Genomic DNA, 11874 nt, shown 5'->3' with positions numbered 1-11874 from the left:
GCCCAGCCGCTCCGCGGCATGTGGGATCTTCCCGGACCGGGGCACGAACCCGTGTCCCCTGCATCGGTAGGCGGACTCTCAGCCACTGCACCACCAGGGAAGCCCTCCCCTTATATAAATCGCTTAGAGGAATGCAAAGTGAATATTACATCGCATCACCTTAAAAAGCTTTTCATGAAAATAGTTCTTTCAATTGTTATTCATAACCCTCTTTCTCCCTAATATTCTGAGAGAGGCTGGGTCAGGATCACTGCCAAGTGTCCCTTTAGTATCACCCTGCAGATACTAAAGCTATGATACAGGGCCAAGCTTGTCACCTTGACACTTCCCAGAGTGATTCCCAGCAGGATTGCCAGCAGTCTTCCTAAAAACCCCTCTCACATACAAATCCCTGTGGTAGACATGACTGGGCTCAGGATGGGGCAGGGCTGATGGTCAGAGCGCTCCTGGAATTGGCCTACAGGCTTTACTAAGCAGAGCTGGGATTCTGACTTCAGTGCCATTGCTCTTTCTATTCTATGACCTTTGGCATCTGGTTAAGAACCATTCTTTTTGTGTTGTTTTTTTTTTGTGTTGTTTTTTTTTCCCCCCAGTACGCGGGCCTCTCACTGTTGTGATCTCTCCCGTTGCGGAGCACAGGCTCCGGACGCGCAGGCTCAGTGGCCATGGCTCACGGGCCCAGCCGCTCCGCGGCATGTGGGATCTTCCCAGACCGGGGCACGAACCCGCATCCCCTGCATCAGCAGGCGGACTCTCAACCACTGCGCCACCAGGGAAGCCCGAACCATTATGTTTTTAAGGATTCATTAGAAATACAAATTCTATTTTAAAACAGAATTATATTGTTATAGTCAATGTATGTTGTACATTGTATTCCTTTTTTTTCTATTGAAGTATAAACCCAGTTTACAATGTTCTGCGAAATCTCTGCTGTACAGCAAAGTGACTCAGTTATACACATGTAGACTTTTTTTATATTCTTTTCCATTATGGTGTATCACAGGATATTGAATATAGTTCCCTGTACTATACAGTAGGACCTTATTGTTTATCCATCCTATATATAACAGTTTACATTGTATTCCTTTTTTAGATATTATCCTACTTAATTACCCTAAACAGTGTTTTTCTACTTGATGTGACAATTTCAGACCTACAAATTCATTGTTTGTCAGAAGGCAATGAAGACTTGACACATGCCTATGGGTAAAAAGTATTATAAAGTGAAATTAAAAGAGCTGTGCATTTTTGGTTCTGTTTATGTTAAGGCAGAATACATATTAAATCATTTGGTGAAAAGACTCAAAGAATATAATCATCTGTGTACTTCTCTAGCATTACCCACTAATTATTCATTGCATTGGAAGAAAAAAGCACTTATTTTTTTAAACAACATTATGGATGCAGTAAAGCAATTAGAACAGATATATATATATCTTCTATAATGATTCAATGATTACATGTTTATAAAACCTCAGTCACTTTCAGGAAAATAGCTTTTGCGTAATGAAGCACAGCGGAAAAAAATCCATAAAGCAATGTAAACTTTGGAGTTCAAATGTTTGTATTTTAACCAGGAAGGCAATTAATTCCTGTCATTTATTAAAGAATTTCAGCTTGTTAAATACCTGGGAGACTCAATCTTGTGTACAACTGTTATCTCCAGTCAGGGAAGGCAAAATACCAAGAAACAACTGTTCTTTTTTTGTGTATTTGATGGATCTTTTTCAGCTGTAATTCATTAGTGTTTACTATGTATCAGGCTTTGTAATAAGGCTTATATTCATTATCTCATTTTATTCTTTTTCACAATGCCAGAAGGTAAATATTATTATCACCATATTCGAATGAGAAAACGCATTCAGATGGCCCCCAACTTAGGATGGCTCAACCTGAAATTTTTTTTTACTTTACGATGGTGCAAAAGAGATATACATTCAGTAGAAACCATACTTCAAGTTTTGAATTTTGCTCTTTTCCCAGGTAGGATACTCTTTCCTGATGCTGAGCCACAGCTCCCAGTCAGCCATGCAATCACGAGAGTAAACAGCCAATACGCTTACAACCATTTGGTACCCAGACAACCATTCCGTTTTTCACTTTCAGTACAGTATTCAATAAATTACATGAGACATTCTGAGCACGTTTAAGGTAGTTAGGCTATATGATGTTTGGTGGGTTAGGTATATTAAATGCATTTTCGGCTACAGTATTTTCAATTTACCACAGGTTTATCAGGATGTAACCCCATTGTAAATGGAGGAAGAACTGGAGTTGACAACAGATTTATATAAATATGAATCATTGATACTGATGCTTCTTAGAAAGTTACATCTTTAGCACTAATTTATATGATTCACAGAGTTCTTAAACCAGACTTTTCCAAAGGCCTAATGCTTAGAATTATTCCATTTTTCTTCACACAAACACTTCGAGGGCCCTTTCGTCTATTTTCTCTGTAAAATAGGAGATAAGTTCATCTGCTGAACATGTTGTGGGGAGGAAAATGGAGGATAATTTAGACAGTTCAAAATAACCACTGTAGAGAAAAGGAAAGGAGCTTACTCTGAAGTCCTGGGAAGATAAGTATTCAGGAGACAAAAGTGGTTCACGGAGTCCATGTTGAGCATCCCTTTGCAATGAAAGATGAATTACATTGGTAGGCTTTTGAAATTTTTAAGGCAGCCCTTAAAATCCTTTACTATCCAGGGGAACTCAATAAATTAAATGGAATAATTTGAATAAGCTGTCCTAAGAAATTTAAAAGGTAATCTCCTGTCCGGAATGGGAGCAGCATTCTGGAAGAGTCGGTAGCCAGATGTCACACGAAGCAGGGTAGACTGGATTAGCATATTATATTGTATCTCATTCCTTTGATTGAATTATTATTTACTTGATAAGTAAATCATTGTCCTGAGCAGCTAACAGATTGATATTGAATGGAATTTCATTGATAATTGATGGGTTCGTAAATGGTAGGCAAATGCGGTACAATGGGCTAGAAATTGCATCCATACACACTGAGCAGGCCTCGCAGTGGATGCCAAGGCCTTTCCTCTCAATTAGTTTCCTCTGATTCTTTTTTGTATATATAGAGAACGCTTCTTTCTATCTTGTAGTTTAGCTATAAAAAGCAAGCATGTTCGTATCATCATATGAAACTCCTCCAAATGTGTTATAAGGAGTTTCCTTGGCAACCATGTTGGATCTATACACAGCTCTCCCCTCCTTTGATGTATAACTAATTTCTTGATAGTACTATACTTTTAAAGCTTCTTTACCACTGCAGGCACCCAGTGGTAATGCCTGTGACTTACTTCTTGGATATTATAAAACACAGTTGAACAGTTCTCTTTTTAAAAAATAGTTACATGACTAGTAAGTGAAAAAGAGAAAAACACAAAACTATACACACAACATAATTACAGCTCAGATTCTTAAAAAGTAATTATATAGAGAAAACAAAAAACACATCAAAATGTTAACTGTAATTATCACCTAATGGTAGAAATAGAAATTTTTCCTTTCTTTTTTATTCTCTTTTTTGTTTCATCCCCATATTTTATTTAATGAGCATATATTTTCATAACTAAAAATTAAACAATTTTAAATAAATTAAAGTAACCATAGAGCGACTGCTTCACATGTAGAAGGAAATACTGTACTACATTAAATTAACACAAGGATATCATGGAGCTTGGTCTGCTTTCCTCATTAGGCTTCAACAAAGAAAGTGTTCAAGGTCCCATGTTGCACAGTAAATCCAAGGACAGTTGAAAGGTGACAGGTATTTAAATTTATCCCTAGAGAATGATTTACAGTCTTACTAAATTTGGGATAGACAATTTTTAATGGAATCAGAGTAAATTCTAAGCTTCTTAGAGAAATATTCTGTCATTAAACTCCTTTACGTTAGCAGAACCTTTAGCTCTTCAGAATTAGAGTTAGAAATGAAATATTCTAACATTAACCTATCCATTCCAAGGTACAAGATATCAGTGTGCAAATATTTTTGTTAAAAGCAGTATTTTTTAAAAGATGCATTTATGCGTATCTGATTTTTATTCTCTCCCTTTTTAGGTAGTATATGATGAAGTCACAGAGCTCCAAGGACATGTCTTAATGCTTATTGTAAAGAGCAAAACCACCTTTGTAGGAGCAATTAATATCCAACTCTGTAGTGTCCCACTCAAGGAAGAAAAATGGTATCCACTGGGAAACAGTATAATTTAAGCATTGCTATGAACATATGCATTCATTACTCGTATTTCTTTCACTTTGGTGCCTCTCTATCACAAGATCAGGACATTTTTGTTATCAAAGATAGCATGGTGGGGACTTCCCTGGTGGCACAGTGGTTAAGAATCCACCTGCCAATGCAGGGGACATGGGTTTGATCCGTGGTCTGGGAAGATCCCACATGCCGTGGAGCAACTAAACCCATGCGCCACAGTTACTGAAGCCCACATGTCTGGAGGCTGTGCTCCACAAAGAGAAGCCACCGCAATGAGAAACCCACACACCGCAATGAAGAGTAGCCCCCACTTGCAGCAACTAGAGAGAGCCCTCTCGCAGCAACGAAGACCCAGGGCAGCTAAAAATAAATAAAATTTTTTTAAAAAAGGTAGCATGGTGGTGTACTAAGGACACAAAGAAAATAAATCAGAATCAGTCTTTTATAGTTATTTATTCTCTACCTGTGTTTCATTGTTTTCTTAGAACCTTTTTTCCAAATGATTGTGTAAAATTCAATGTATAAAATTAAAAAAGGACATTTAATGTGTCTTTTAAATCAAACATGCGTTCACGTTTTATGTGCCTACAGTTAAAAGCAATACTTTAAATGTATTTTCCAAAAAAAGACAAGCAAATAAATAAATCTTATCAATTACTTCAAGACCTAAGTATATCTGTAACAAATTTTTAAAATTTGAATTAAATATATATACCTACATATCCACTTATAATCTTATTGAGGGGATTAGTAAGCTCTAGAAGAATGCTGTATTAATTTCTGTCAGAAGAAAAATAAATGCCTGAAATTCTTAAATCCAATTTTTGGAAAAAACTTTGTAGTTTTTCACCCTCTTCAGCACCAATCAATCAATTCATCATCACTGGATTTCACCCAAACAGAGGCATTATCACATTTTAAACTTCATTATCTGCTAATTCAAAGATCTCAAACTCTGCAACTCTCCCCTCTGATCAAAATCTCTTCTCTGCACAACAAAAAGTTTTCTTACTTCTGAACCTACTTTCATATTCATCATGACCAGAGTAAACAATCCTGCAGATTTCCACCTGCAAAGTAGGTATAACTCGAGGCACTATGCCACATTCTTTAAGAGAATCCAAAAAGTTTTCTTACTTCTGAACCTACTTTCATATTCATCATGACCAGAGTAAACAATCCTGCAGATTTCCACCTGCAAAGTAGGTATAACTCGAGGCACTATGCCACATTCTTTAAGAGAATCAAACCTATGGGATGCAGCAAAAGCAGTTCTAAGAGGGAAGTTTATAGCAATATAAGCCCACCTTAAGAAGCAGGAAACATCTCGAATAAACAACCTAACCTTGCACCTCAAGCAATTAGAGAAAGAAGAACAAAAAAACCCCCAAAGTTAGCAGAAGGAAAGAAATCATAAAAATCAGATCAGAAATAAATGAAAAAGAAATGAAGGAAACAATAGCAAAGATCAATAAAACTAAAAGCTGGTTCTTTGAGAAGATAAACAAAATAGATAAACCATTAGCCAGACTCATCAAGAAAATAAGGGAGAAGACTCAAATCAATAGAATTAGAAATGAAAAAGGAGAAGTAACAACTGACACTGCAGAAATACAAAAAATCATGAGGGATTACTACAAGCAACTCTATGCCAATAAAATGGACAATCTGGAAGAAATGGACAAATTCTTAGAAATGCACAAACTGCCAAGACTGAATCAGGAAGAAATAGAAAATATGAACAGACCAATCACAAACACTGAAATTGAAACTGTGATTAAAAATCTTCCAACAAACAAAAGCCCAGGACCAGATGGCTTCACAGGCGAATTCTATCAAACATTTAGAGAAGAGCTAACACCTATCCTTCTCAAACTCTTCCAAAATATAGCAGAGGGAGGAACACTCCCAAACTCATTCTACGAGGCCACCATCACCTTGATACCAAAACCAGACAAGGATGTCACAAAGAAAGAAAACTACAGGCCAATATCACTGATGAACATAGATGCAAAAATCCTCAACAAAATACTAGCAAACAGAATCCAACAGCACATTAAAAGGATCATACACCATGATCAAGTGGGGTTTATTCCAGGAATGCAAGGATTCTTCAATATACGCAAATCTATCAATGTGATTAACCATATTAACAAATTGAAGGAGAAAAACCATATGATCATCTCAATAGATGCAGAGAAAGCTTTTGACAAAATTCAACACCCATTTATGATAAAAACCCTGCAGAAAGTAGGTGTAGAGGGAACTTTCCTCAATATAATAAAGGCCGTATATGACAAGCCCACAGCCAACATCATCCTCAATGGCGAAAAACTGAAAGCATTTCCACTAAGGTCAGGAACAAGACAAGGTTGCCCACTCTCACCACTCTTATTCAACATAGTTTTGGAAGTTTTAGCCACAGCAATCAGAGAAGAAAAGGAAATAAAAGGAATCCAAATCGGAAAAGAAGAAGTAAAGCTGTCACTGTTTGCAGATGACATGATACTATACATAGAGAATCCTAAAGATGCTACCAGAAAACTACTAGAGCTAATCAATGAATTTGGTAAAGTAGCAGGATACAAAATTAATGCACAGAAATCTCTGGCATTCCTATATACTAATGATGAAAAATCTGAAAGTGAAATCAAGAAAACACTCCCATTTACCATTGCAACAAAAAGAATAAAATATCTAGGAATAAACCTACCTAAGGAGACAAAAGACCTGTATGCAGAAAATTATAAGACACTGATGAAAGAAATTAAAGATGATACAAACAGATGGAGAGATATACCATGTTCTTGGATTGGAAGAATCAACATTGTGAAAATGACTCTACTTCCCAAAGCAATCTATAGATTCAATGCAATCCCTATCAAACTACCACTGGCATTTTTCACAGAACTAGAACAAAAAATTTCACAATTTGTATGGAAACACAAAAGACCCCGAATAGCCAAAGCAATCTTGAGAACAAAAAATGGAGCTGGAGGAATCAGGCTGCCTGACTTCAGACTATACTACAAAGCTACAGTAATCAAGACAGTATGGTACTGGCACAAAAACAGAAAGATAGATCAATGGAATAGGATAGAAAGCCCAGAGATAAACCCATGCACATATGGTCACCTTATCTTTGATAAAGGTGGCAGGAATATACAGTGGAGAAAGGACAGCCTCTTCAATAAGTGGTGCTGGGAAAATTGGATAGGTACATGTAAAAGTATGAGATTAGATCACTCCCTAACACCATACACAAAAATAAGCTCAAAATGGATTAAAGACCTAAATGTAAGGCCAGAAACTATCAAACTCTTAGAGGAAAACATAGGCAGAACACTCTATGACATAAATCACAGCAAGATCCTTCTTGACCCATCTCCTAGAGTAATGGAGATAAAAACAAAAATAAACAAATGGGACCTAATGAAACTTCAAAGCTTTTGCACAGCAAAGGAAACCATAAACAAGACCAAAAGACAGCCCTCAGAATGGGAGAAAATATTTGCAAATGAATCAACTGACAAAGGATTAATCTCTAAAATTTACAGGCAGCTCATGCAGCTCAATAACAAAAAAATAAACAACCCAATCCAAAAATGGGCAGAAGACCTAAATAGACATTTCTCCAAAGAAGATATACAGACTGCCAACAAACACATGAAAGAATGCTCAACATCATTAATCATTAGAGAAATGCAAATCAAAACTACAATGAGATATCATCTCACACCAGTCAGAATGGCCATCATCAAAAAATCTAGAAACAATAAATGCTGGAGAGGGTGTGGAGAAAAGGGAACACTCTTGCACTGCTGGTGGGAATGTGAATTGGTTCAGCCACTATGGAGAACAGTATGGAGGTTCCTTAAAAAACTACAAATAGAACTACCATATGACCCAGCAATCCCACTACTAGGTATATACCCTGAGGAAACCAGAATTCAGAAAGAGTCATGTACCAAAATGTTCATTGCAGCTCTATTTACAATAGCCCGGAGATGGAAACAACCTAAGTGCCCGTCGTCGGATGAATGGATAAAGAAGATGTGGCACATATATACAATGGAATATTACTCAGCCATAAAAAGAAACGAAATTGAGCTATTTGTAATGAGGTGGATAGATCTAGAGTCTGTCATACAGAGTGAAGTAAGTCAGAAAGAGAAGGACAAATACCGTATGCTAACACATATATATGGAATTTAAGAAAAAAAAATGTTATGAAGAACCTAGGGGTAAAACAGGAATAAAGACAGAGACCTACTGGAGAACAGACTTGAGGATATGGGGAGGGGGAAGGGTGAGGTGTGTTAGGGCGAGAGAGAGACATGGACATATATATACTAACAAACGTAAGGTAGATAGCCAGTGGGAAGCAGCCGCATGGCACAGGGAAACCAGCTCGGTTCTTTGTGGCTGTCTGGAGGGGTGGGATAGGGAGGGTGGGAGGGAGGGAGACAAAGAGGGAAGAGATATGGGAACATATGTATATGTATAACTGATTCACTCTGTTATAAAGCAGAAACTAACACACCATTGTAAAGCAATTATACCCCAATAAAGATGTTAAAAAAATAAAATAAAATAAAAATCCACAATGAAGGAGGCAAGAATATACAATGGGGAAAAGACAGCCTCTTCAATAAGTGGTGTTGGGAAAACTGGATCACCACATGCAAAAGAATCAAGATGGACTAATTTCTCATACCATGTACAAGGATGAACTCAAAATGGATTAAAGACTTAGTGTAAGACCTAAAACCATAAATATCCTAGAAGAAAACATAGGTAGTATGCTCTTTGACACTGGTCTTAGGCTTATTGTTTTGAATCTGTCTCCTGAGGCAAGGGAAACAAAAGCAAAAGTAAACAAATGGGACTACATCAAATTAAAAAGTTTTTCACAGTGAAGGAACTATCAACAGAACAAGAAGACCACCTACTGAATGGGAGAAGATATTTGCAAATGATATATCTGATAAGGGGTTAAAATCCAAAATATACAAAGAACACATACAACTCAACATCAAAAAAACAAACAACCCATTTAAAAAATGGTCAGAAGAACTTTAATACATTTTTCCCATTTAAAAAATGGTCGGAAGAACTTTTTAAAGACATTTTTCCCAAGAAGACATACAGATAGGCAAAAGACACATGAAAAGATGCTCAACATCATTAATCATCAGGGAAATTCAAATTAAAATCACAAAGGGGTATCACCTCACACGTGTCAGAATAGTTGCTATCAAAAAGACAACAAATAACAAGTGTGGGCAAGGATGTGGAAAAAGGGAACCTTCGTAGACTGTTGGTAGACTATGGAAAACAGTATGGAGGTTCCTCAAAAAATTAAAAATAGAACTACACAATCCATCATTTCCACTTCTGGGTATTTTCCAGAGAAAACAAAAACACTAATTAGAAAAGATATATGCACCCCTATGTTTATTTCAGCATTATTTACAATAACCAAGATACAGAAATAACCTAGCTGCCCAATCAGAGAATGAATAAAGAAGATGTGGTGTATACCTACAACAGAATATGACTCAGTCTAAAAAAATAATGAAATCTTGCCATTTGCAACAACATGGATGGACCTGGAGGGTATTATACTAAGTGAAATAAGTCAGACAGAGGAAGACAAATACCATACCATGTGATTTTCACTTACATGTGGAATCTAACAAACAAAATGAACAAACAAACGTAACAAAACAGAACAAACTCATAAACACAGAGCAAATAGGCAGTTACCAGAGGGGAGGAAGTTGTGGGAAGAATGAAAGAGGTGAGGGAGATTAAAAGGTACAAACTTCCAGTCACAAAACAGATGAGTCATGGGTATGAAATGTACAGCATGAGGAATATAGCCAATTATGATACCTCTGTATAGTGACAGATAATAACTAAACATATCATGGTGATCATTCTGTAATGTATAGAAATATCGATCAAATCACTATGTTGTGCACCTGGAACTAACGTAGAGATCTAGGTCAATTACACCTCAATTTGAAAAAAGTATATAGACACTGAAAGGAAATACATCAAAATGTTAAGAATGGTTATCTCTGTGAGTTGGGGATTACAGGTGATTGTTAATTTTCATACTTCTGTGTACTTCTAGTTGTCCACAATGAACATGTTTTGCTTGTAAAATTAGAAAGAAAACAATACCATTAAAATAAATATCATTTAAAAATAATAACTCCAGCCCAGAACCCCTCCCAAATTCTAGAGTTCCATATCCAACTACCTACACAGCATCCCCCTCGAATATCTATTATCTCAAACTTAGCATGTTTAAAACTAGACTCCTGATCAGTCTTAAATAGCAAAAAACTTGAAGTCATCCTTGATACCCACTTCCTTGCTCATTCTCTGAGTATAATTCAGTCCATAAGAAACTCCTGTAGCTCTGCCTTCAAAAGTTTTCCCAAATCCAGCCATTTACCACTCTCCATCTGCTTCCTCTCTGGTTCAAGGTACTCCTATTAAATTTGTCCCAAATTACTACAATTGCCTTCTCCTTGTTTCTGTTTACCCTGCCCCCCATACTGTCTATTCTCAACACAGAAATTGGAGTGATCTTGTCTCTCTTCTGCTCAAAATGCTGCAGCGGCTTCTACTCTCAGAGTAAAAGCGCAAACCTTTAAAATAACCTAAAAAGCCCGATGTGATCTGGCCTCCCATCAGCCATCTCTCTGATTTTAACTCCCATTATATCCTCCTATACTCAAAACACTCAAGAAACAGTGGCCTCCTTTCCATTCCCTGAACATTCATTCCAGGCATGCTTCTTCCCTGAAATCTTTATCAGACAGCTCCTTCTTTCCAAAATGTGCTTTTGTCCCATACATCCACTTGCCTATTCTCTCACCTCTTTCAAGTCTTGGTCAAGTGTTTCCATTGCTGACAGGCCTGTCTGGACCACTCTGTGTCATATTGTAATGTGCCCTGTCCCCAGACACATGCCAGATCCTTTCCACTCTGCTCTACTTTTTTTTCTTATATACTTATCACCTTTGAACATTCTATATGATTTACTTATTTCTTTTGCTTATTATTTATGTTTAGTATTCCTTCACTAAAACACAAGGCTCTAAAGAAGTTTTGTTCACTGACAGTACAGCATTGGATCCAGGCAAGAGGAGTCCTTGCCCTGGTGCCCTCTCCTTGGAGAATCCTACTTCCTCCAGCTGTGATTCACCCACACCCAAAAGCCTTATTCTAGACCACATTCTAGGTACACGTGTCCCCTGAATTCCCTGCCTGAACAGCATTTGCAGGCCTTCTAAGGGTTCACTGACCTGAAGTCAGACACCACCAGCAGGATGAACAATGCCTAGGCTCTAGTGGTGGCTGAGGGCAGGCTGCTTGCAGTGTATATGGATGCAGCTTGAATGTGTCAGCTGAAATGTCCACAAATGTGCACGAGGCCACTGACAGTGCAGCAAGGGCCCAGGGGTAGGAAGAAAAAGCAGGGCATATAGAGCGCTCCAGGAGAGGAGACAGCCCTCTTTAGGTCACCATAATCCAACATGGATCTCCAAGATATCCAAGAACTCTCAATTAAAAGCTGTCCTTCCAGGTGTTTATGAAGGAGAACAAATCATATTGTATTT

The 11874-nt window shown here is 37.4% G+C and overlaps 1 protein-coding gene across 3 annotated transcripts in view; it reads left to right on the top strand.

The window, feature by feature from the left end:
• Positions 1–4329, top strand: part of PIK3C2G (phosphatidylinositol-4-phosphate 3-kinase catalytic subunit type 2 gamma) — a 324948-nt gene extending 320619 nt beyond the window's left edge. For all 3 annotated transcript variants that reach the window (XM_007454609.1, XM_007454608.1, XM_007454607.1), the window contains one exon: positions 4081–4329. In XM_007454609.1, coding sequence (XP_007454671.1) covers positions 4081–4233 — 153 coding nt within the window. In that variant the 3' untranslated portion in view covers positions 4234–4329. The remainder of the gene's footprint in view (positions 1–4080) is intronic.
• Positions 4330–11874: the final 7545 nt, after the last annotated feature.

This window comes from Lipotes vexillifer, unplaced genomic scaffold, assembly GCF_000442215.2.
Source record: "Lipotes vexillifer unplaced genomic scaffold, Lipotes_vexillifer_v1.1 scaffold559, whole genome shotgun sequence".
In the NCBI taxonomy this organism is placed as follows: domain Eukaryota; kingdom Metazoa; phylum Chordata; class Mammalia; order Artiodactyla; family Lipotidae; genus Lipotes; species Lipotes vexillifer.
This window is presented reverse-complemented; position numbering and strand designations above follow the sequence as displayed.